Consider the following 25744-nt stretch of genomic DNA (forward strand, 5'->3'; position numbering starts at 1 on the left):
AAGTTGAATGACTGTGTTCTCATGCCTGACGAAGACGCTGTGTACCCACACCAACAGGTTTTGGCAGCTGTACTCCAAAAGAGCAATGGCTGAATACATTTGTGACTTGGCTCCCAGGCTCCAGACCAACTGAAATAAACACATACACCACTGGCATGCCCCATAAGGCCCACACAGACTCTCTTGGCAGGAACTGACAGCTTGGACACCAGCCCACCCACTCTGGGGAGGCATGTGAGCACCCACAGAGGCTTAGATCTGCCTAGTTTGGTCTCCGCAAGGACTTTTTTTTGACAATGAGGACTTTCACACCTTGCATGACAAGGTCTGCTTACCTCTCCTGCCATGCCAGATAGGAGCTGGGTATTTCCCAGGTTCCTCCAGGGAACCTCCAGGTTCCCTCAGCCATGTGCACCCTCCAGGTACTGGCAACCATGCGCTGGGGGAGTGGTTCCAAATACCAAATGGGATAGAAATATTGTCTGGACTTGAGAACAGAGAGGAAATGACAGAACTCATTTTATTTCACGAAATGAATCTGTATGACAGCCTCTGCAGGCCACAACCTTAGATATTTGTTAGAAATACAAGTTCCCAGGTCTACCTTAGACCTAAGATATCAGAATTGGGGAGTGGGTGCGGAGTGGATGCTGCCTTGAGCACTTATTTTTTTTTTGCACTACTGGGTTTTGAACTCAGGGTCTATACCTTGAGCCACTCACCGGCCCTTTTTCGTGATGTGTTTTTTTGAGATAGTGTCTTGCAACTATTTGCCTCGGCTGGCTTTGAACCTCAGTCCTTCTGATCTCTGCCTCCTGAACAGCTAGGATTACAAGCATGAGCCACTGGTACCCAGCAAGCATTTTTTTTTTTTTAAGTCTCTCTGATGAAGCAGTTGTGCATCCAGGCTGGGAGTCATTCAGATGAGTGAGGCACCTGGTCTCGGTCCCCCTCCCTCAGAGAAGCAAGGGCTACTCCCCTGTGTCACAGACTCACTCTCTGCTTCCTGAATACACCAGAACTCTTTATTCAAGCTGTGCTCTCTAGCAGGAATACTGTCCATAGGTGTCTGTGCAAATGGGTCTTTGTTCAGGTTCACCCATGTGCATTCGCAATCAGAGCCATTGCCTCTTTACAAGACTTCCTCTTCTATAATTCACTGGTCTCCAGCAGTCTGTAAGGTCCATGCTCCCCTCATCAGTGAGAGCCCATGCCTAACTGTGGATGTGGTAGGTACACAATAAGTGGCTGTTGAGTATAGGCTGTGATACAGATATACCTAAAGGGCAGTGAGTACAAGTTGACTGTTTCTCCATGATAAAGCAAACCCTTTGCCATAACTCACAAAGGAGAGCCAAGGCCAAAAAAGATTGCACGGTGCCTTGACCTGGACCCATTTGTCCTTTCCTGCTTTTCCTCCCTTAATGTGGGTCCCCTACAACCTGACCAGAACCAAGACCAATATCCCATTTACCATGAGGCACCTGGAACCAAAATAGTCTGCAAGAGTTTGTCAGGTGGGCACTGGTGGCTCACACCTGTAATGCTAGTTACTTAAGAAGCTGAGATCGGGAGGGTGGTGTGGTTCGAGGACAACTCAGGCAAATAGTTTGTGAGACCCCCCCCATCTCCAAAATAATCAGAACAAAATGGTCTGGAGGTGTGGCTCAAGTGGTAGAGTGCCTGCTTTTCAAGCGTGGAGTCTTGAGTTCAAACCCTGGTCTCACCAAAAAAAAGTTTATTGTCATTCATCTATGTCACAGAAAAAGGAACATAACAAATGGCCAGGGGTGTATGAAAACTCCAGTTTTGGATATAGGAGCAGATCTAGTTACATAAAGGGTTGGGACTGTTACCAATCAGGTGCGGCAAGTACGCTTGTCAAATGCTCCTTTGCAGACACAGCCCTGGGTACACCTGGTACAGCCCATAGGGCAACAGGGGCAGCAGTCTGGAGAAGGAAGGGGAGAATGAGAGGGCAGTGCAGACTAACCAGCACCTCCTGCCACAACAGCTGGCCTGTCTGGAGACCCACCTCCTGCTCACAAGATCCTTAGTTCCTATGGCATAATGGGTCAGGAGACACCTGGGAGATCTCTGAAGTCACGTTCTTACTAGAAAAAAGCTGGTCAGCCCCACCTGAGTCCAGAATAGAGCAGAAAGACTGGAGAGTCAGTGACAGAACCAATTGTGATAAGTAAAGGCCAGGGTCCTACAACTAAGCACTTAAAAACTCTTCAAGTATCAGATCTGTGCTTGACAACCAGGTGCACTCTCTGGGCCTCAGTTTCCCATTACAGGATGAAGGTTGGTAATCGACCATCTCTGAGGTTCTTCTTGCTCCAAGAATGAATCAGATCTGGGGGAAAAGGATGCGGGGAAGGTGGGTTGGCTTGTTCCTGACTGCTGGGCTTGGGACTCTTCCTGCCTCCTATCCATCCTCACTTTCCCAGGCAGGCTCTACTCACTCTCCCTCTAAGAGGCACATTCACACTCTGCAGCTGCAGGAGTCAGGGCAAGTGCAGGAGCCACCTATGAGGAGGAAAAGCCAGCAGTGAGCTGGAGAGAGGTGCAGGTGACACAGCAGGGGGCATTAGTTCCCAGATCCCCTCCTTTGAGCAGGCCAGCCCTGAGTGCTCCTTCTCCACTCAGAGATGAGGAAGAGACATGTGGTATTTCTGTCACTCATCTGGGAAGGGCAAATGCCATCCTGTTTCACTCCATAAGGATATTCCTATACTCAGGACCAGTCTCAATGACTGCAACAGGAGGTCAGGACCTCATGTCCTCATCTCCCAAGAGCAAGCTCCCTCCTCTGCTTCTATCCGCCCTGCCTACTCCAAGGCTACAGGGTCCTGAGCTCTTTCTGCAATCCTTGAACCTGAATAATGACAGGCAGGAAGGACAGTCTTGAGCTTCAGGATCCTGAATTCTGACATGGAGAGACAGGGAAGGCGTAAACGCTGTTAGAAAGACAGCATGAGACAAACTGAGTCCACTCAGCTCAGAACCCAAAATATGACTGCCTCAAACCCAGGGACACTGTGTGCTCTGGCTGGGAATTCTGTGTCCTAAGGTTTAGAATCAGACATCCCTTACCAGTGGCACAGGAGAAGCCGGGGTCCATTATCAGAGCAAGTGAGTCCAAGGAAAGAAAGATGCAGGTGACTTTGCTGGAAGGCGTGTTAGAACTAGGTGATGACCTGATGGTGTTATAGCCAAGGAAAGGGGCTTGTACGCATCTAGGCTAAGCCTGCACGTTGACCCTGGCCGGGCCTAGTGTACCCTGTGGGCAGAGGGCAGATGCTGCAGGGCCAATTCTGATGCTCGCTTTCTTGGGTAGAAGACGCTCTGCACCAGGCCCCACGCGACATTCTGCACCCTGCTGCCCTGCAGCCCTTACCAGTTCTGGCAAGTTTGCCAGTCACCATTGCCTCAGAGCATTCTTGGAGCCAAGTCGTGGCCAGGCCCACATCTTAGCCAGAGCCCATATGCCTACAGCGCTGAGATCAAGACAAAAATGAGGGCGGTATGTGCAGAAGACTGGCCACTGGCATTACCTGTGTTTGTTCCCACTTTAGTCTTTGGCCCTCTTTCCTTGTTCACAAGTTGGTGCCTACAGGGCTCTGCCCCATTCCTCTTTCTTCCATTTTCCACAATGGAATGGGTAGGCGTGTCCTGGTCCTTGCTCTAGAACTCACCTAGCACTCCCCATAGCCTAGTTGGCCACCCCATTCCAGGGCACTGTGGACATGAAGTTCTTCATCTAAAGGCAATGACCACAGGCATGTCATGTTGCCAAGAAAATGCAGGCCAGCTGGGCGCTGGTGGCTCATGCCTATAATCCCAGCTACTTGGGAGGCTTGCGGTTTGAGGCCAGGCCAGGCAAAAAGTTATTGAGACCTCATCTTCAAAATAACAAGATGAAAATGGACTGGAGGTGTGGCTCAAGCCATACAGTACCTACTTTGCAAGTGCAAAGACCTGAGTTCAAACTCCAGTCACACATACATACACACACACACACAAGCCAGGAGAGGCAGTGACAGGTCCCACAGAACACAAGGAAGGCCACATCCACAGAACTGCACACAAAAGGGAAGAAAGCCCTCAAGTACCAGGTCTGTCCTTGGCAGCCTAGTGCACAATCTGGACCTCAGTTTCCCTGTTCTAAGAAGAAAGAATCAACCATCTCTAAAGTTTTTTCTGCTCTGATCCTGAATCAAGTGCTGATCAGAGAATGGAAAAGGAAGTCACTGGTCTGCTGATGCCCACAACCCAGGTATAGGTGTCTAGCTAGAGGGAGAACACAGCAGTGAGCTGGAGACAGATGAAGAAGACACAGCAGGAGAGCATTAGCTCCCCAGAGCCCCTCCTCTGAGCAGGGCTAACCCTGAATGCTTCTTCTCCAGTGCAGGAGGGAGAGACATCTGACATTCTGTTACCTCATCTAGGAAGGGCAAGTGCCATCCTTTTTACTCCACAAGGAAGTTCCTATACTCAGGACCCAGCCCTGGATGAAGGCAACAAGAGGCCGGGACTTCAGGTCCTCAACAACAAAGAAGCAACCTCCTCTGACTCTGTCCGCCCAAATACTCTAGGACTGCACAGAGCCCTGGACACACCCTGTGATCCCCTGGTCCTGGGCAGAACAGCCTTGATATTCTGCCATGCGGGGGCAGAGAAGGTGGAAATGCTGTCAGGAGCTCAACCAGAAAGAAAGCATTAGAGAAACTGAGTCCGCTCAGCTCAGAACTCAATGTGACCCTCCCAAACCCAGGGGCACTCTGTGCTGAGGCCCATAATTGGGCTTCTGCAGCCCCAGAGCTAGGTAATCCTTAAACAGCTGGAGTCCATTTGGAGCCTAGATGAAGCCGGAAGCCCAAAGTAAAATGTGTAGAGGCCAGTGTGATGATGGAAACCTATTCCCAACCTTGAGCCAGCCCTCCGGCTTCAAAGCCAGGAAAGGGGCTGGGGCGCAAAGGACCCACTCAAGGCTTTTTGCCCTTCCTGACCCCTGTGCCCACCCCACTGAGGCACCTAATCCTCCCGCCAGACTGATGGCAACTTGCTGGCCACGTGCAGATCTCTCTTAAGAGTAGGGTCATGTGGTTTTGGTGAAAGCGGGGCTGTGTGCCCAGCCTATGCTGTCTCCCTTCCTCCTGGTGCCTAGCTGCTGTTTTCCAGTTCCAGCAAGGTTTCTGGTCACTGCCCCCACTCTTGCCCACACGCATTCCAGAAACTCAGCTATGGCCATCCTCCAACCCCAGTCCCGCACTGTCGTTTTAGCCTTGCCTGAGGACATGTTCTGAAATCAATGAAATCTGGATTAGCATGAAGGAGCTGTGTGTAGAGAACTGGCCCCTGATGTCACCTTTGCCTCCCGACCAGTACCTGTGCTTGTCCCCACTTTAATCCTTTGACCTTTTTCCCCTTGTATGAAGCAGGTGGGTGCAAGCAGCGCTCTGTGCACCTTTCTTACATTGTCTACACAATGGTGCCCTGGTCACTGGCCTAGAACTCTCCTTGGGCTCCCAATAGCCCACTCGGTCACCCTACTCCAGAACACTTGGACATGAAGTGCTTCATCTGTAGCACTGTTATATTGTTATATTGTCAAGCAAGTGCTGGTCACAGTGCTGATTTCAAATAGCCCAGGGCTGGAATTTCAAATTCCAGCAAAGTCATCCTGACTTTAAACTGTCTCTCCCACCACCCCCCCTTTTTTTTTTTTTAAGACAGACTCTCCCTATGTAGCCCAGCCAGCCTTGAACTCCTCATCTTCCTGCCTCAGCTACCTGAGTGCTGGTATTAGAGGTATGGGCTCCTTTTGACTTTGGAAGGAACTCAGAAGAAAGATACAGACTCAAGTCACAACAGGGAGCTCTCAAGAGCCAGCAAGTGTCCTGGCAGTGACCCTGGTCACTGATGGCTCTTATGGAGATGTCTGGGACTGTGCTGCTCAAGATGTAGGGTCCACAGACTGGTGACAGTGTGCACTAATTTTTCTGATGTACAGCGAACATCATTGATGTATATTTGTATGGACTGTCTAAATCTTTTACAATTTATTTTTATTTTTATTTTTTTGTAGTGCTGGGGTTTGAACTCAGGGCCTCATGCTTGGTAGGCAAGTGCTCTACCACTTGAGCCACTCCACCAGCTCCTTTTTTTGTGTGTGTTGGATATTTTCGACATAGGGTCTTGTGACCTTCTCCTAACCTTCCCCACCCCCACCCTGGGCTGGCTTCAAACCAAGATCCTTCTGATCTCTGCCTCCTGAGTAGCTAGAATTACAGGCATGAGCCACTAGCACAAGCATATTTTTAAATTTTTGGCTTTTATTGAGACAGGGTCTTCCTCCATAGCCCAGGCTAGCTTTGAAATGGAGATCATCCTGCACGGCCCCCACTTTTACCAAAAGTTCAGTCCCCTAGCCTGGCAATGCCAATTCACCAAAACTTAGAACAGATTTTTGAGGAAAAGAAAATGAGTCTGATTATTATTCACCAAACAAAAGAGAGAGTGAGACTCAATCCCCAAACTGTTTTACATCTGAGAGAAAATGCTCTGTTTTTAAGGAGACACTCAGAAGTTTTGTTCTGGGATTATGATAGAATACAGGTCTTAGAGCAGATGGCAGCCTTGGTTTTTATATACTGGTTAACAGGTGCCACATCTCCAAAGTTACATGTCTTGTTAGACAGAGGTGTATTCCATCGGTGGTCAGACACAGATAAGGGGGGAGAGGATTGCCTGGGCTAGTAAAAGAAACCAATAAACAAATGAATAAACAATAAATAAATAGTGGTAACCCTGGGCTTCCTGTCATATGGAGGAAGAGAGGGAGAAGAAGGGGGCAGGGGAGGGGGGGATGTCAGTTTGAACTCCAGAATAATAAGCACAGCAGTCAAGCAGGTAGAGTGGCTCAAGCAATTCAGCACCTGCCTAGCAAGCGTAAATTCAAAATCCAGAGCCATCAAAAACAGAGAGAGAGAGAGAGAGAGAGAGAGAGAGAGAGAGAGGGAGAGAGAAGCCCAGCAATCTGCCCAGGAGCACAAGTCTTCTTAGTCCAGGTAACACAAGTGCTGGATGACAGGTGGGGGCCACCATGCCCAGCTCGAAATCTTAGTTTCCTTATTTCATCATGTATTTAGTGATGTTTTCCTATTACATATAAAATAATGGGTTTGTGTTCCTTGACGGCATTTTCTCTACAGTTCATATCATTTACCAAGGCTTAGTTGTGAGATGGATAGAAAATAAAAGTCGTTTCTTCCCTATGGGGACCGAGATACCCTGGGAAGGATTCCAGCATTTGGGAAATGGGATATCCCACACTTAGAAGGAGCTGAAGTTACACCAGGAAATCAGGGTAGCAAAGGAAGAATTGAGAAGTTTCTGTGGCATCGATATTTCCCATGGGGACTTAGGGGACCATACATTTCCTTCACTCCCCACCCAAAGATCCTGCTCAAAGCTCTTTGATTTTAGAGAATAAGAAGGTCAGCAGTGAGGTAGCTGGCTTGCCTGGAGTCACTGCTTTCCAGGAGCTCACATTTGAATCCCAGCCCCAGGTCCCTGCATATCAATCAGTCCCTATCCCAGTCCCTTACTCTCAAGTCACACAAAGAAAACAGAGTCAGAATCAAGTCATCTTTTTTTTCTTTTATCAGTCACATACTTTGTAGAAAAACGAATGTAGCAAATGGGTCAGAGTTGTATGAAAAAGGAATCCATGTCACCCTACTCACCTGTGGGAGCACAGCTGTCTCTACACCAGGCACAGTAGCTCCACTTGTCAGATGCCCCTTTGCCTACACAGCCCTGGGCACACCTGCCACAGCCCACGGGGCAGCAGGAGAAACAGCCTGGGAAAGGACGGGAAGAGTGAGGGGGCACAGCTGACTTTCTACAACAGCAGGCCTGGCATGAGCTCTGCCCAGCCTGCTGTCAGGAGACACTGAGGGATCATTGAGGTGAGTCATGCTGTAGAATCCCCACATGAGCCCAGGACAGGTAGAAAGCCAGGGGAGGCAGTGACAATTCCAGTGAGGACAAAAGGAAGGCCATATGGAGAGGAAAGTCCTCAAGGATCAGGTCTGTCCTTGGCTTCCTGGTGACCACACTGGGCCTCAGTTGTCTGTTATAAGAGTAAGGAAACACGATCTCCAAAGTTCTTGATCTGATCCTGAAGATCAAGGGCTGAAGGGAGGGCTCCAGGAAGCAGGTCATTGGCCTTTTTCTGCCCACAGCCCACTGGATTTCCTCCAAGGACTGAGCAAAACCCCCAGATCCACAGGCAGGTCCTACCATTCTCCCTGCAGGAGGTGCATTTTCACTCTTTGCAGCTGCAGGAGTCAGGGCAGGTGCAGGGGCCTCCTATGAGGAAGAGAAGCCAGCAGTGAGCTGGAGAGAGGTGCAGGCGACACACAGCAGGGGGCATTAGCTCCTCAGAGCACTTCCTCTGAGCAGGGCCAGCCCTGAGTGCTCCTTCCCCACTCAGGGAGAAGGGAGAGAAGTCTGGTCCTCTGTCCCCTTATCTGGAAAGGGCAAGTACCCTCCTGTTACACCAAAAATGAAGTTTTCAAATGCCAGACCCAACCCTGGATGACTGAAATTAAAGGTCAGAACCTCAGGTTCTCAACTCCAGGGAAGCAACCTCTACCTGCCTACTCCAGGACTGCGCAGAGTCCTCTACTCAGTTTGCTAGCCCTGGACATTGGATGACCCTGGGTAAAGTCAGAGGACAGTCTCAGCCTACCTTCTCTAGACTGTAAGATGTGACACAGAATTATGTTCAGAAACTCACCTATAAGGAAAGCATTACAAAAATTGATTTTAATCAGCTCAGAACACAATTTGACCTTCTTGAACACAGGGACACTCTGCGCTGTGGCCCACAATTGGACGTCCTAAGGATCAGAGTGAGATATCCATTATCCGTGTTATAAGAGCACTTAAGAGTCCATTTGGAGGCTAGGTGAAGATGGAAGGACAAAGCAAGCTTCTGGTGGCCTGCTGGAAGACACATTTGAACCCTGAGCTCTCCTACTGGCTTCAAGGCTGGAAAGGGCCCAGAGCAAAAGCCCTGTCCCAGTCCTTGCACCTGCTCTGATAATTGTACCTGCTCCACTCTACCCCCAGGCAGCCAGTCCCTAGGCCTTGGCCAGACTGAGCCCACTCTGTGTCCCAAGTGTGTTATTACTCAAGTTCAGCTCTGGAGGTCCAACCTCCCCGGAGGCAGAGGCAGTGTGCCTGGCCCCACATGTCTGCTGGCCTGTCCACCTTTCCAGTTCCAGCAAGTTCTCAAGCCTCTTAGCATTCCATGGTCTCTTCCCTCGCCCTAGGGGTGCATTGTGGATGTCACCGTAGCCTTGCAGGAGCCCATCTTCCCAAATTGTTGAGATCAGGGTGAGCATATAGGATTTGTGTGCAGAGGACCAGCCACTAGTGACACCTTTGCCTCCCTCACATTGCCTGTGCCTGTCCCCACCTTAGTCCTTTGGCCCTGATGCCCTTGTATACAGCTCAAGGGCTGGATTAGGGCTTGGCCCCCTTTCTTCCACTCTCCAGGCTGAAGGAGCCTATGAGCTCTGGTGTAGGAGCCTCCTTGGCTAAGAACTGTCCCTGAACTCCCCATGCCCAGCCTGCCCACCCCACAGGAAAATACTAAGGGCTTGAAGTGCTTCATCTGGAGCAAATAATCACATACCCGTTACCTTGCCAAGAAAACGCTGGGCACATCCCTGAACACACTGCTGTTTGAAGCAGCCAAGCACTGGAATTTGGAAGAGCAAATTCATCCTGCCTTTGTGGGGAGCTTCCAAGACACAGAGCCAAATCACATCAGGGAACTTCAGGGGTCAGCTAAGTTCTGTCAGTGGTCTGGGTCACTGATACCTGATTGTGGGGACATTAGGTCCAGTGCTGCTCCAGATATGTGGTCCACACTGGGTACTGTCTGCAGTTTCCAGTCTGCAATGCACATTGTCAATTAATCAATAAACATTCAGGCAGAGAAGATAGATCTGTAGTTTCCTTATTTCTTCACATTTATTCATAATTTTCTCTTGAATCTAAAATAGGTTTGTTTTTTTTATTTCATTATCTGCAAAATTGTATCAGTTCATTTACCATGGCTCAGGTTTGAAATGCCTAAAAATTAGAAAGTGTTTTTCCACATGGAGTTTGATAAGCTTGATGAAGATTTCAGCCACTTTCAAGCTGGATTTCCCACCTTGGATCAATTTCAAGCCTAAAATCTATGGGGAACTGAGGTTGAGTCTGGGAATCAAATTGTAAATAAAGGCTTATGAATTTTCTATAACACTACCACTACACACGAGGAAGGAAGGGACCACACACCAAAGAATCTGGTACCTACTTTTCTACGTTACAGAAGATGAGGTTCATAGTGGCTTCTTTGTACAATTTAGGGGCCAACATTTGATCCCACGTCCCAGGTCTACAATTCCCAGTCTGCCCACCCCACACCAAATTTCCAAAGCACACAAAGAAAACTAGAGCCAGATTCTAGTCATCAATTTTTATTACAATTCACATACTTCACACACAAAAAAAGGAATGTTGAAAAGAAGTCCCAAATGTTATGAAAAATAAATTCAGGTTTGTACAATTGCTCTATTTACACTTGGGAACAGAACTGTCCCCACATCAGGCACAGCAGCTGCACTTGTCAGATGTCTCTTTGCAGACACAGCCCTGGGCACACTTGGCACAGCCCACAGGGCAGCAGGAGCAGCAGCCTGGGGAAGGAAGAGCAGGGTGAGAAGCAGAGCAGACTGACCAGCACTTCCTGTCTGTGGATGGAGACCCAACTTATTCACAGCAGTGTTGTCACCAGGGCATTGTTGTGTCTCAGACAACAGGGGGTACTTTAAAGATTTGATACCCAATAGAGAAAGGCTGCCCTGCACCTGGGAGCTGGGGACAATGCACAACCTAAAGAAGGGGTGGAATGTGCTCTGGGGACAAAGAACAAACAGTTCTCAGAGGCAGACTCTGAGCCAGTTCTGAGTTCCCTCCCCACCTCACCCAGTCCAGATTGCTGGAAACCGCCCTCCCACACACACACTCACTGGCCTGGCTGGAGACCTGGCCCCGCCCACAAGAGTGTTGTCACCAGGGCATGGCTGTGTCTCAGACAACAGGGGGTACTTTAGAGATTTGGTTCCCAATAGAGGAAGTCTTCTCTGGGAGCTGGGGAGAGTGCAAAGTCTGGACATGGGTGCAATGGCCTCCAGGGACAAAGGACAGCCAGTTCCCCAGAGGCAGACACTAAGCCAGCCCTGTCATCCTTCCCGACCTCACCCAGTCCAGATTGCTGGACAACCCCCCACTCACTCTTCTTGCAGGAGGTGCATTTGCACTCCTTGCACTTGCAGGAGCCAGCACAGGTGCAGGCGTCACCTGTGAGGAGGAGAAGGCAGCAGTGAGCAAGGAGAGATGAGACAGGAGCAGAGGTCAACACCTGAGCCCAGCACAGCCCAACCCCAGACCAGCTGCTCTTCCACTGAAGCCTCAAGGAAGCCTCACCCCGCCTCTCCCTAGACGGGAAGAGGGGTCCCCTGCCTCCTTCAGTCCACGCAGCTCAAGATTTGACAGAGCCCCCGGGCTCAGCCTTGAAGAACCCCTGCTGGGTGACAAGGACAGAACCACTGTCTTCCCCATGCTGACATGGACCCATTCGGAGGACGTTTCTGCTCCAAGAGCAGAGAAAGACGCTTGCAAGAGAAAGAGAGCAGAACTACCGACCAAACTCGCCCTCCATCTCTAGCGGCACTGCTCGGTGATCGGGAAATGGTGTTTGAAGAAGTAAATGTCGGGGTGTCTCACCAGATGCGCAGGAGCAGTTGGGGTCCATCTCGAGCTCCGGGGAGGTTGCAGATGTGGCGGAAGGCAGAGGCTGTGTGGCTGCTGGAAGGCGTTGGCGCCCAGAGCGCCGCCTCCTTATTTATAGTCGGGGGTTTGTCCCGGGCGCAAAGGGTTTGCACCCGCCCGCGCCGTGTCACCCGCCCGCGGTCCTTGGCGGGCTGAGCGCACCCTGCGGGCCGGGCGCAGAACCTCCCTGAAACCCGGGTCTCTGAAGTGCGGTTCGCGTGGTGGGAGGGCGGTGCGCCCCGCCTCGCTGCCTCCCGCTGCCTCCCGCTGCCTCCCGCATCCCTTCGCTGGCCTCAGCTTTCCAGTGCCCGAGAGTTTTCGGGTCACTGTCAGAATCCCAGAAACCGAGTGGTGGCTGTCCCCAACCGCAATCCCGCACAGTGATGTCATCCTAGCCTGGCTGTACTCTTCGTTCCAGCCATTGCTGAAGTCACAGCGAGAAGCGAGGCTTTGTGTGCACAGGACTGGTCGTAGTGTCCGTCTATCTTTCCAGAGTTACCTGTGCCTGTCCTCACGTTAGTCCTTGGGCATTCTGCTTGTACACGGCAGGCAGATGGGTAGGGACCTGGTCTGTCCCCCTTTGTTTCACTGTCCACTCAATGGGCACTGGGGTCCTTGGCCTTGGCCTAGAGCACTGGTGGGGCTCCCCTTAGCCCAGGCTGCTACCCCACTCCATGACAGTGTTACACCAAGTGTTTCTTCTGGAGCCAGAAACCACACACATGCCACGTTGCCACAAATACTGGGTCAAGTCCTAAATCTGTGACCACTCGCTGATGTCAAGTGGCACAGGGCTAGAATTTAAACAAGTGCATCCTGACTTTGAACTTTCTTGCTTTTTTTTTTAACATTTAAATACAAGGTCACCATATCAAAACTAGACAACTCCTCTTGCCTCAGTGACATGAGTGATGGATGGGACTACAGGCATGCTCGACCACATCCAGTTCTGCATATTTGGATTCCTTATTTCTACACATATTTATTGAAGTTCCCTGTTCAATCTCAAAAAAGCATTTTTTTTGTGTGCTTTGATTTCAATCACGAATAATTAAACCACTTACCAAGGCTGACACCTGAAAGTGGTAGAAGATAAAAACGGTTCCTTCCCTATGGAGACTGAGATGCCTTGAGTGGCATTCAAGTCACTGAAGAGATGGATTTGCCAGGCTGCATCACATACAAGCATAAAATCAGAGAGGGGGCTGGAAGTGAGGGCTCTGACAGGAGGTCAGAGAAAGTAAATAAAGGACCAAGAAGTTTCTGTGCCATAGACTTCCCTTGAGAATGGAGGGGACCATGTGTGCACCCCTAACCTGAACCCATATTATCCAGCACCCTCCTCTTATTTTACCGAAAAGGAAGTTCAGTGAGGTCACCTGGCTTCCCTGAAGACCTTGCTTTATAGGAGTTGACATGAATCCTAGCCTAGGTCTATGCCTGCCAATCAGTGCCTCACCCCAGTCCTGATCTCTAAGGCCCACAGAGAAACAGAGTCAGAAGCAATTCAACGACCTGTCTAAAAATAAATATATACATCAAATGAAATGAAGTGCGGAGAAGGATTTTTGTGTCTCCAAGTGCCAAAGCAGTGCTTTCTCCTGCCGAGTTTGTGCTGGCCCTCAGTCACACTGAGCTATTGGACAATATGAACAAGATAATGTCAGGCTGATGTCAGCCTTGAGTCTCAGCACCCTGAACTGTGAAAAGGGGGGACAAGGAAGGTGACAATGCCATTAGGAACTCAGGTAGAAGAAACGATTGAACACATTGAGTTCACCCAGCTCAGACTAGAATCTACCATCCTCAACCCAGGGACACCGTGTGCTGTGGCTGTGAAGTTGGTGGCCTTTGGTCGAGATTCAGGTATCCTTTACAACTGGAGCAGGAAAACTCGGTGTCCATTTTTAGAATTCTTTTCTTTTCCTTCCTTTTTTAACTTTTGGTGGTACTTGGGGTGGAACTCAGTCTCACACTGGCAGGATGACACTCTACCACTTACGACCGACATCAGCTTGGTCTCCATTTTGAATTCAGGTGAGGACACAATGAAACCAAGTGGTCAAGGGCTGATGGCTGCAGGAAAGCAGGTGACAACCTCCACATTCTGCTCCCTACAAACTAGTGAAGGGGCTGGGCACAGAGACTCTGTCCCGCCTTTGTGCACAAGCTGAGCCAGCCTGTCTTGTGGCCTTGGCAAATCCATCCTGGTCTCCCTTTGTTGCCCAGGTGGTCTGAAATCCCTCATCCTCCTCCATCACCTCCTGGGTGTAGGACTGAGGACTTGGCCACCACTCCTGGCTCCTTTTGAGATTCAGAGGAACTCAGAAGACCCAGAGCCAGTCACAACAGGAGCTGTCAGGAGTCAGGAGGTCCTGTCATGGCCCTGGTCTCTGAATGCTCCTTGTGGACATGTCTGGGCCTGGATTGCTCCAGGTGTGAGGTCCACACATTAAGGACAGTGTAACCCTTGTTGTTAATGTGCAATGCACACTATCAAGGGACATTTGTAGAGTGTGTATATCTTTTATTCTTGTCGCTTATTTTTTGACTTTGGCTTTTATTCATACAGGGCTTCCTATGTACTTTAGACAGTTCTGGAAATTGAGATCATTCTGCCCAACCTCCAAGTACTAGGATGACAGGTGTGGGTCAGCACGCCCAGTTCTAAATTATTACTTTCCTTTTTTCTGCATATACTTAAGGAATTTTCCTTGTTAAATATAAAATAATATTTTATATTTTGTGTTCTTTGTGTTCTTTGATGTCATTTTCTCTGCAATTAATATTAGTTAAAAAGGCTTTGGTCTGAACTAGATATAAAATAAAAATTTTATCAGGCCCTGGTGGTTCAGGCCTACAATCCTAGCTACTTGACAGGCTGAGATTAGGAGGATCAGGAATCCAGGCTAGCTGGGCAAATAGTTCAAGAGATCCCATCTCCAAAAATAATCAGAGCTAAATGTATTGGAGGTGGGGCTGAAGCCTGCTTTCCAAATGGGAAGTGCAAACACCAGTACCACCACTACTACCAAAAAAAATTCCTCACTATGCAATTTGAGACGTCCTGAGAGGTACTCACACACCTGGGGAGTTGAATTCACATCCCGTATTCACTTTTGAACACAAATCAAAGGAGAAGATGAATCTAAGTGCATTAAAAAAGGATTGAGAAGCTTCCATGCCACCGACCATTCCCATGGGAATTTTGGAGACCATTTTTTTCTCCCACTCTCCACCCAAACATCCTGCTCAGTACTCTTCTATTTTTTTTGGGGTGGAGGGTGCCTCATGCTTGCTAGGCAGATGTTCTACCACTTGAGTCACTCTGCAGCCAGCTCTTCTCTTTACAGAAGAAAAAGCTCAGTCAGATCATCTGGCTTGGTGAATGTCACTGTGTTCTAGGAGCTCATATTTATATCCAGATTGGTCTCTGCATCTCAGTCATTCTCTGTTCCCAATGCACACAAGAGAATCCAGAGTCAAAATCAAGTCAGTCACATACTTTATAGAAAGAGGAATGTAGCAAGTGGATTCTGAATTGTTGAAAACTGAATCCAGGTGTATACAAGTGTCTATTTAATTGTGGGAGCAATGCTAACCCTACAGCAGCCACCAAACCAAAGCTGGATGTATTTGATACCACTTTACAGATGCAGCTTTGGGCACACCACGCATGGTCCAGGGACAGCAAGAGCAGAAGCCTGAGGTAGGGAAGATAGAGTGAGGGGGCAGAGCTGATTTACACGAGCAGGCCTGGCATGAGCTCAACCCAGCCTCACAAGACCCTTAGATCAGGCTGCCTGCTGTCAGGAGACACTGGGGATCTTTAAGGTGAGTCATACTATAAGAAGTTTGTTCAGCCGTACCTGGGCCCAGTTCAGGTAGAAAGCCAGAGGCGGCAGTTACAGGTCCCATGAAGACAAAAGGAAGATCAGACACAAGAAACTGCACACAAAAGGGAAGGGGATCCTCAAGTATCAGGTGCCTGTTGCACTTTCTGGGCTCAGTTTCCCTGTTAAAAGGACAGGAACCAACCATATCTAAAGTTGTTCTTCCTCTTCTCCTGAATCAGGTGCTGATGTAAGAGTCAAGATGCAGGTCACTTGCCTGTTGCTGCCTATAGCCCTGTGTGGTTCCTCCTATGGCTCAGCAAAGCCCCCAGACAGAGCCCAAGGCAGGACCCCCTTCTCTCTTTGTGTAGGAGACTCATGAGCACGCTGCACTGCAGGAGTCAGGGCAGGTGCAGGAGCCACCGTGAGGAGAAGACAGCTGTGAGCTGCAGAGATGCAGAGAGACTCCACAGGGACATTAGCTGCCCAGAGCGCCTCCTCTGAGCAGGGCCAGCCCTACCTGCTCCTCCACTCAGGAACTAGTGAGCTGAGTAAGTCTGGTCTTCTGTCCCCATTTCTGGAAAGTCTCAGTGTCCTGAACGCTGACATGGGGGACAAGAAAGGTAGCAATGCTGTCAGGAACTTAGGTAGAAGAAACCATTGAACACACTGAGTTCACCCGGCTCAGAACCAGAACCATGACGTCCTCAAATCAGGGAAAACAGGTATTGTGTCTGGGAAGTCAGTGTCCCTAGATGAAGATTGATACATATTTTTCTAGTGACAGAGGACAACTCAAGGTCCGTTTTTAGGATTATTTTAATCTCTCTCCTTTTCATTTTTATTTTGTATTTTTAAATTTAGGCTGTTCTGGGGATGAACTCATACTTGCACTTTCTAGGCAGATGCTCTGCCACTGAAGACCATCTTCAGAAGCCAGGCATCAGTGTCGCTGGCCTGTAACCCTAATTACTCAAGGAGGCAGAGATCAGCAAGTAGTTTGAGAGCCACTATCTCAAAAAAAAAAAAAAAAATCCATCACAAAAAAGGGCTGGTGTGTGGTTCAAGTTGTAGGCCCTGAGTTCAAAACCCCAGTACTGCGAAGAAAAAGAAGAAAAAAAAGACCATCTTCAATTCGGCTCCGGGCCCATTTTGAATATTTTGAATCCAGGTGAGGACACAGGTGAACCCAAATGGCCAAGAGCTGGTGCCTGCCAGAAGGCAGGTGACGACCTCCACCACCCTGCCCCCTAAAAGCCAGTGAAGGAGCAGGGCGTAGAGACCCTGCCCCGCCCGTGTGCACGTGGTCTGGCTGCCTCCTTGGGGCAGCTGAGCGCACCCTGAGGGTGGTGCACAGAATGTTCTAAGACTCCTGCTAGCATCAGGTGGGAGGGCAGGGCTGTGCTCCCAGCCCCAAGCTACCTCCTCCCTCCCACCTGACCCCGCCACTGCTTTCCAGTTTTCTCAGTTTTCCCGCTCAATATCATTCCAGAAATTCCTTGTTCAACCCCAAACCCTCAATGTGATGTCACCTTAACCTGCCCTAGGCCCATTCTCCAGTATCACTGAGATCAGGTTGTGGATGAGGGAGGTGTATGCAGAGGACTGGCCACCAGTGAGTGTCACTTTTGCCTTTCCCATGTTACCTATCCCTGTCCCCACCTTAGTCCTGTAAACTCAGCAGGTAGGTGGGTACAAGGCTCTGCCACCATTTTCTTCCATTGTTCACACAATATTCAGGGGTGTCCTAAACTCTCCTGGGGCTCCCAGGATCCCAGCCATCTGCCCCACTCCAGGACACTTGGACACGAATTGATTGACACAAATGCAGCGATCACACACATTTCATGGTGCCAAGAAAATGCTAGATCAGGTCCTCTAAACCCTGGTCAAATTGCTAATGTCAAATAGCCCAGGGCTGGAATTTAAAAGAGCAAATCCATCCTGACTTTGAACTCTCTAGTTTTTAACAGAAAGGGCCCAGTGCAAAAGCCCTGCTCTAGACCTTGCTCCTGCTCTGTAGCCCTGCTGCCCTGGAGCTCCTCCTCTTCCCTCAGCTCCTGGGTGGTGGGACTGAGGACTTGGCCCCCATTACTGGCCCTTGTGAGATTAGGAGGAACTCAGAAGAGAGATCCAGAGCCAGTCACCACAGGAAGCTGTCAGGTCATGTCATGTGGCCGTGGTCACTGCTGTCTCCTTGTGGAGATGTCTGTGCCTGAGCTGCTCCAGGTGTGAGGTCCACACATTGGGGACAGAGTGAACCTCTTTTTTTAAAGTGCAGTGCACATTACCAATGAATATTTGTAAAGTGTGTAAATCTTTTTATTCTTGTTCTTTGGTTTTAACTTTTGCTTGTATTCATACAGGGCTTTCCCAGGCAACCCAGGCTGGCCATTTATTTATTTATTTATTTTTGTGACACTGGGCTTTGAACTCAGGGCCTCATACTTGCTTACAGACTCTCTTATCACTTGAACCATTCTACCAGCCCCCCAGGCTGGCCTTCAAATGGAGATCTTCATGCTGAGCCCCACAAATGCTGGGATGACAGGTGTAGATGACAACCCCCAGCCCTAAACCTTTAGTTTCTTTATTTCTGCATATATTTAGTGATGTTTTCCTGTTAAATATTTAATATTTAAATGACATGTTCCTTCATGTCATTTCCTCTACAATTAATGTCATTCACAAGGTTTGGTTGTGAGATGGAAAGGAAATAAAAGATGTTTCTTCTTGTAGAGACTTCGATATCCTAACGAGGATTCAAGTACCTGCAAAGTGGGATTTCCCACACTTAGAAGGAGCTAGAGTTGCACCAGGAACTCAGAGTAGCAAAGGAAGGATTGAGAAGTTTCTGTGCCACTCACATTTCCCACGGGAATTTAGGGAAGCATGTATTTCCTCCAGTGTCCACCCACGTGTCCTGCTCAGAGCTCATTCATTTTACAGAAGAGGAGGGTCAGTGAGGACACCTGGCTTGCCTGGAGTCACCAGTTTCTAGAAGCTCACATTTGAATCCAGAGCTCAGGGCTCTGCATCCCAATCAGTCCCTACTCGAGTCCTTTATTCCCAAGGCACACAAACAAGCCAGAGTCAGGAATCAGGTCAAGAACTTTATTATCAGTCAAATACTTTGCAGAAAAAGTAATGTAGCATATTGGTCAGAGTTGTTTGAAAAAGAAACCTAGGTTTGAATATGTCACTCTATTTACCCTTTGGGAACAGGGCTATTCCTACACATCAGACAGTTCCACTTGTCAGATACCTCATTATAGACGCAGCTCTGGGCATAAGTAGCACAGTCTAAAGGAACAGTAGGACCAGTAGCTTGGGAAAGGAAGGGGAGAGTGAGAGGCTAGAGTGACTTATAACAGCAGGCCTGGCGATTAGCTCTGCCCAGCCTCACAGGACACTTAGTTCAGGCTGCCTATTGTCAGGAGACACTGGGGAATCTTTAGTGTAAGTCATGCTGCTAGAGGGCTGCTCAGCCCAACATGAGCCCAAGACAGGTAGAGAGTCAGGAGAGTCAGTGACAAAAGGAAGGCCAAAAACAGAGGAAAGTCCTCAAGAACAGGTCTGTTCCTATCCTCCTGGTGGCCACTCTGGATCTCAGTTTGTCTGTTTCATGAATAAGGAATCTCTAAAATTCTTCCAGCTGGGATCCTGAACCAGGTGCTGGAGGAAGGGCACACGGATGTAGGCCATTGGCCTTTTGCTGCCCACAGCCCACTGAATTTCCTCCTATGATATTCCGCAAATCCCCTGATCCCCAGGCAGGGTATACCACTCTTCCTGCTGGAGGCGAATTTGCACTCTGCAGCTGCAGAAGTCCGGGCAGGTGCAGGAGCTTCCTATGAGGAAGAGGAGAGAGCAATGAACTGGAAACAGATGCAGGAGACACAGCAGGGGGCATTAGCTCCCAGAGCCCCTCCTCTGAGCAGGGCCAGTGCTGAGTGCTCCTTCCCCACTCAGGGAGGAGGGAAAGAAATCTGGTCTTCTGTCCCCTCATGTACAGGGCAAGTGCTATTTTGTTTAACCCCACAAGAAAACTTTGAGACTCCAGACTCAGCCCAGGGTGACTGTAACTGGTGGCAGAACCTCAGGTTGCGAACTCATAAGAGGCAACCTCCTCTTCCTAAACCTACCTTATTTACTCCAGGCCTTTTCAGAGCCCTCTAGCTAGGCTGTAGGCCCTTGACTTTGGGTGACCCTAGATGATATTACCAGGATAGCCTTGAGCCTGGTACCATAGACTTTAACGTGTTAGGACATAGTGGGATCAGGAGCTCAAGAATGAAGAAAACACTAGAGAAATGGATTTCAATCAGCTCAATACACAATTTGACCTTCTCAAACACAGTGACACCCTGTGCCGTAGCCCGGATTCGTGTCCTATGTGCCAGAGGGAGGCATCCATTATGAGTGTCACAGGAGCAATTAGAGTTCATTTGGAGCCTAAATGAAGATGGAAGGATAGAGCAAGAGTCAGGTGGTCTTCTAGAAGATGCATTTGAATCTTGAGCCATCATTTACTGGCTTCAAAGCCAGGAAAGGGCCCAGTACAAAAACCCTGCCCTAGGGGGGAGAAATGACCCAAGCCTTGTATGCACATATGAATAATAAAACAATAAATAAAAAAAAAAAACCCTGCCCTAGACCTTGCCCCTGCTGTAAGCATGGCACTTATGCCACCCCACTCTCTGACGCAGAGAGTGCTTTGGCCACACTGAGGCCACTTTGTGATCTGAGGCTGGCTCTGCTTGCATGAGGGTCCACCCCTCACGTGCACACACATGTAGAGGAATTGGCAATGTGTCTGGCCCCAGAGGTTGTCCCTGTAGTCTAGCTGGCTTGACCCTGTTTCTAGCCCCGGGCATTCCAGGAACTCTTCCTCACCCTAGCCCTGCATCGTGGATGTCATCTTAGCCTTGCAGGAGCCCAACTTCCCAGGTCACTCCCTCATGGTGAGCCTGAGGGAGTTGTGTACATCAAACCGGTCACCACTGTCACTTGCCTCCCCCGTGACTGTGCCTATCCCCCTCCCCCTTATTTCTTTGGCATGGTTCCTACTCTTTGTATATAGCACATGGGCTAATATAGGGCAATGGCTCCTTTCTTACAATCTCCAGGCTGAAGGAACTTAAGGGCTCAGATGTAGGTCCTGAGTCAGAGCTGCTCTGTGACTCTCCATAACAATCTGGCCACCCCCCACCAGAAGGACATTTTGGACTTGAAGTGCTTCATCTAGAGCCAATGATCACATATTCTTCTTCTTGCCAAGAAAATGCTAGGCAATCCCTGCATCTGTGACCACACTACTGACTTGAAGAAGCCAGGCACTGGAATGTGAAAGAGCAATTTCATCCTGTCTTTGACAGGAACTTTCCTAGATACAGAACCAGGTCACATCAGAGAATTTCAGGGGTCAGCTAAGTCCTGCCAGTTGCTAGGTCACTGATACCTCTGTGGGGATGTTGGGTCCAGTGTTGCTCCAGCTGTGTGGGCCACACTGGGCACACAGATTCCAGTCTGCAATGCACATTGTCAATGAACCAATAAAAATTCATGTAGATTTGTGTTACGTTTCTTCATGTCTTATAATCATTTTCTGTTGATCCTAAAAATTGGTTAGTGTCAGCATAATTCATGTTATTGCATTTACCAAGACTCAGCTCAAAATGGATAAAAATTAGAAGCTGGTTCTGTTTTTTTGTTGTTTGTTTTTTGCTGGTACTGCTGTTTGAACCTAGGGCCTCAGGATGCTGGACAGATGCTTTATTACTTGAGCAGCTCCACCAGCCCTTTTTCTTGTTGTTAAGTATTTTTGATGAGTCAATATCCTCCTGATTTCTGCCTCCTGAGTAGCTCATGTTACATATTACCTGAGCCACTGCTGCTCTCCCTAGAAGCTGGCTTTACCCATGGAGTCTGGGGAGCCCATTGAGGATTCCAGCCCCTTTAGAGTTGGATTTCCTGCCCTCCTCTCACTTTCAATCCTAAAATCCATGGGAACTCCCATTGAGCATGAGAATCAATTGCAAACAAAGGATTAAGAAGTTTCTGGGACACTGAGCTGGGTGCTGGTGGCTCATGCTTGTAATCTAATGGAGACTGAGATTGGGAGGCACTTGGTTGGAGGCCATGTGGGACAAATAATTTTCCACAATAACCACAGCAAAATGGACCAGAGGTGTGGGTCAAGCAGCAGAGCCCCAGCTTCACAAAAACAAGCCCTGAGTTCAAACTCACATCCCACCAAAAAAAAAAAAAAAAATTATACATTCCTGGGACACTACCATAGGAGGATGTTGTGATCATGTTTCTTTCAGCAACACACCAAAGGATCTAGTACCTGCTTTGCCCCTGTGGCATGCCTATACTCTTCAAGAACTAACGTGATACCAGACGCCAGGTCTCCCAATCCCAGCCCATTCACACCCCAACCCTTTATTTTCAAGGTATAAAAAAAAAAAACAACAGAGTCTGAATAAGTCAACAATTTTTATTATAAATCACATACTTCACAGGAAGCAGTAAACAGGGTTCTATAAAAAAAGGAATTCAGTATTGTACAACCACTGTAATTATACTTGGGAACAGGATTTTCCCCACATCAGGCACAGCAGCTGCACTTGTCAGATGTCTCTTTGCAGACACAGCCCTGGGCACACTTGGCACAGCCCACAGGGCAGCAGGAGCAGCAGCCTGGGGAAGGAAGGGGAGGGTGAGAAGCAGAGCAGACTGACCAGCACTTCCTGTCTGTGGCTGGAGACCCAACCTATTCACAGTAGTGTTGTCACCAGGGCATGGCTGTGTCTCAGACAACAGGGGGTACTTTAAAGATTTGATACCCAATAGAGAAAGGCTGCCCTGCACCTGGGAGCTGGGGACAGTGCACAACTTAAAGAAGGGGTGGAATGTGCTCTGGGGACAAAGAACAAACAGTTCTCAGAGGCAGACTCTGAGCCAGTTCTGAGTTCCCTCCCCACCTCACCCAGTCCAGATCTCTGGACAGCCCCCCCCACACACACTCACTCTTCTTGCAGGAGGTGCATTTGCACTCCTTGCACTTGCAGGAGCCAGCGCAGGTGCAGGCGTCACCTGTGAGGAGGAGAAGGCAGCAGTGAGCAAGGAGAGATGAGACAGGAGCAGAGGTCCAGCACAGCCCAACCCCAGACCTGCTGCTCTTCCACTGAAGCCTCAAGGAAGCCTCACCCCGCCTCTTCCTTGACGGGAAGAGGGGTCCCCTGCCTCCTTCAGTCCACACAGCTCAAGATTTGACAGAGCCCCAGGGCTCAGCCTTGAAGAACCCCTGCTGGGTGACAAGGACAGAACCACTGTCTTCCCCATGCTGACATGGACCCATTCGGAGGACGTTTCTGCTCCAAGAGCAGAGGAACAAGCAGAAGTACCGATTTAATGCGCCCTCCATACTACGGACCCTGTTCCATGACCTCAAGATGGTGTTTGAAGGAGTAAATGTCGGGGTGTCTCACCAGATGCGCAGGAGCAGTTGGGGTCCATCTCGAGCTCCGGGGAGGTTGCAGATGTGGCGGAGGGCAGAGGCTTGAGTGGCTGCTGGAAGGCGTTAGCGCCCAGCGCGCCGCCTCCTTATTTATAGTCGGGGGTTTGTCCCGGGCGCAAAGGGTTTGCACCCGCCCGCGCCGTGTCACCCGCCCGCGGGCCTTGGCGGGCTGAGCGCACCCTGCGGGCCGGGCGCAGAACCTCCCTGGAACCCGGGGGCCCTGAAGTGGGGTTCGCGTGGTGGGAGGGCGGTGCGCCCCGCCTCGCTGCCTCCCGCTGCCTCCCGCATCCCTTCGCTGGCCTCAGCTTTCCAGTGCCCGAGAGTTTTCGGGTCACTGTCAGAATCCCAGAAACTGAGTGGTGGCTGTCCCCAACCCCAATCCCGCACAGTGATGTCATCCTAGCCTGGCTGTACTCCTTGTTCTGCCATTGCTGAAGTCACAGCGAGAAGTGCATGGGAGCTGGTCTCAGTGTCCCTTCGATTTCCCTAGTTATCTTTTCCTGTCTCCACCTTAGTCCTTGGTCCTTTCCCTTGTACACAGCAGTTGGGTGGGGACAGGGTCTGTGCCCCTTTCTTCCATTGTCCACTTGGGAACTGGGGACCCCAGTTCAATGCGAGGACTCCCAGTAGCCCAGCCGGCCCCCCAACTCCAGGAAAGCGTTATAGGAAGTGCTTCCTCTGGAGCCAGTGACCAGCACTCAGTAAGGACAAGAGATCCCCAGAGCCCCTCCTCTGAGCAGGGCCAGTCCTGAGTGCTCCTTCCCCACTGAGGGAGGGAGGAGAGAAGTCTGGTCTTTTGTCCCTTCATCTGGGAAGGGCAAATGCCCTCCTGTTTCACCACACAAGGAAGAACAGGTACTTTGGAATAACTTGATTTGGAGTCCAGGATCAAATGATCAATGCCACAGAGGCCACCTCCTCTGTCCCCATCCATCCTGAGTATTCCAGGGCTACATACACAGACTCCTGGGCACAGCCTGAGTCCCCTGACCCTGGGTGACTTCAGGCAGGGCAGTCTTGAGCCTCAGTGCCCTGAACTGTGACATGTGGCAATGCTGTCAGGAGCTCAGATGGAAGAAACCATTGAACACAAAGTTCACCCTACTCAGAACCAGAAGGTGTGGTTCTCAAGCCAGGGACACTGTGCGATGTGACTTGGAGGTCCGTGTCTCTAGGTCGAGTTTCAGGCATCCTTTTCCAGGGGCGCAGGAAATATCTGGGTCCATTTTAAGGATTATTTTCGTTTCTTTCCTTTTATTTTTATTTTATATTTTGGCGGTAGTGGAGACTGAACTCGGCCTCCACTGGCAATCAGGACGTCTACCACTTCAGACGTCTCCAGCTCAGGTCCATTTGGAATACAGGTGCGGCTACAATTGAAACCAGGTGGTCAAGTGCTGATGGATGCAGAATGCAGGTGATGACCTCCACACCCTGCTCTCCGAAGCCAGTGAAGGGGCCGGGCGCAGAGACCCCGCCCCGGCCTTGTGCAACTGGGGCCCAGTCAGCCACCCGCGGCCTTGGCGGAGCTGAGCGCACCTTGCTGGAGGGGCGCACAAGGTCCTTAGAGCCCGGCGGCGCGTCAGGCGGGAGGGCGGGCTGTGCACCCAGCCCTACGCAGCCTCCTGCCTTCTGCCCCCGCTTCGTTTTCCAGTTCCTGCAGTTTTGGCGCCAGGACCGTTCCAGAAATTCAGTGTCCAACTCCCTCCCCGCACCTGCCCAGAGCCGATGTTCCCGAATCGCTGAGACCAGGGTGGGATGAGGGAGGTGTATGCAGATGTCTGGCCACTAGAGTCACCTTTCCCGCCACCATGTTACCTGTCTCTCTTTTTTTTTTTTTTTTGACTCAGGTTCTCCCTCTGTAGCCCTGCTGGTCTGGAATCCCTCATCCTCCTCCATCACCTCCTGGGTGGTGGGTTGAGGACTTGGCCACCAGTCCTGGTTCCTTTTGAGATTGGGAGGAACTCAGAAGAAAGACTCAGAGCTGTCACCACAGGGAGCTGTCAGGAGTCAGTGAGTGTCCTGTCATGGCCATGGTCACTGCACTGCTGGCTCCTTGTGGAGTTGTCTAGACCTGGGCTGCTCAAGGAGTGAGGTCCACACATTAGGGACAGTGTGACCCTTGTTTCTAATGTGCAATGCACACTACCAATGAACATTTGTGCAATGTGCAGATCTTTTATACTTATAGTTTGATTTGACATTTTTAAATGAATATTTTGGCAGTGCTGGGGTTTGAACTCAGGCCCTCAAGCTTGCTAGGCAGGTGCATTACCACTTGAGGCATTCCACCAGCCTGTTATTTTTGGCTTTTGCTTTTATTCACTAGGGACTTATGTACCCCGGACTTACCTTGAAATGACATCATCCTGTCTAGCCCCCAAATGCTTGAAAGACAGGTGTGTGCCACCACACCCCGCCTTATATCTTTAGTTTCATAATTTCTTCTTTTATTTAGTGTTGTTTCTTATTAAAGACAAAA

The 25744-nt window shown here is 49.7% G+C and overlaps 2 protein-coding genes and 1 pseudogene across 2 annotated transcripts; all 3 read right to left on the reverse strand.

Annotated features, from left to right (window-relative positions):
* Nucleotides 1-1859: 1859 nt before the first annotated feature.
* Nucleotides 1860-3127, reverse strand: LOC109700309 (metallothionein-1-like; annotated as a pseudogene).
* A 7407-nt stretch (nucleotides 3128-10534) lies between these two features.
* On the reverse strand, nucleotides 10535-12058 carry LOC109700404 (metallothionein-2). The gene is made up of 3 exons (XM_020185579.2): nucleotides 11860-12058; nucleotides 11368-11433; nucleotides 10535-10769 (listed from the first exon to the last, which is right to left on the reverse strand). The coding sequence occupies exons 1-3, from the start codon at nucleotides 11885-11887 to the stop codon at nucleotides 10678-10680; spliced, it is 186 nt and encodes a 61-aa protein (XP_020041168.1). The 5' UTR covers nucleotides 11888-12058; the 3' UTR covers nucleotides 10535-10677.
* A 10167-nt stretch (nucleotides 12059-22225) lies between these two features.
* Nucleotides 22226-23391, reverse strand: LOC109700394 (metallothionein-2). Its single transcript, XM_020185558.2, has 3 exons — nucleotides 23234-23391; nucleotides 22773-22838; nucleotides 22226-22442 (listed from the first exon to the last, which is right to left on the reverse strand). The coding sequence occupies exons 1-3, from the start codon at nucleotides 23259-23261 to the stop codon at nucleotides 22351-22353; spliced, it is 186 nt and encodes a 61-aa protein (XP_020041147.1). The 5' UTR covers nucleotides 23262-23391; the 3' UTR covers nucleotides 22226-22350.
* Nucleotides 23392-25744: the final 2353 nt, after the last annotated feature.

Source organism: Castor canadensis, chromosome 15 (genome assembly GCF_047511655.1).
Source record: "Castor canadensis chromosome 15, mCasCan1.hap1v2, whole genome shotgun sequence".
Lineage (NCBI taxonomy): Eukaryota > Metazoa > Chordata > Mammalia > Rodentia > Castoridae > Castor > Castor canadensis.

Coding starts and splice junctions, on each gene's coding strand:
- LOC109700404 (XM_020185579.2), bottom strand. CDS start 11,887: ATGGACCCCAACTGCTCCTGCGCATCTG. Junction 11,434..11,859: donor CAACTGCTCCTGCGCATCTG/GTGAGACACCCC, acceptor TCCTCCTCACAG/GTGACGCCTGCACCTGTGCT. Junction 10,770..11,367: donor ATGCACCTCCTGCAAGAAGA/GTGAGTGGGGGG, acceptor TTCCTTCCCCAG/GCTGCTGCTCCTGCTGCCCT.
- LOC109700394 (XM_020185558.2), bottom strand. CDS start 23,261: ATGGACCCCAACTGCTCCTGCGCATCTG. Junction 22,839..23,233: donor CAACTGCTCCTGCGCATCTG/GTGAGACACCCC, acceptor TCCTCCTCACAG/GTGACGCCTGCACCTGCGCT. Junction 22,443..22,772: donor ATGCACCTCCTGCAAGAAGA/GTGAGTGTGTGT, acceptor TTCCTTCCCCAG/GCTGCTGCTCCTGCTGCCCT.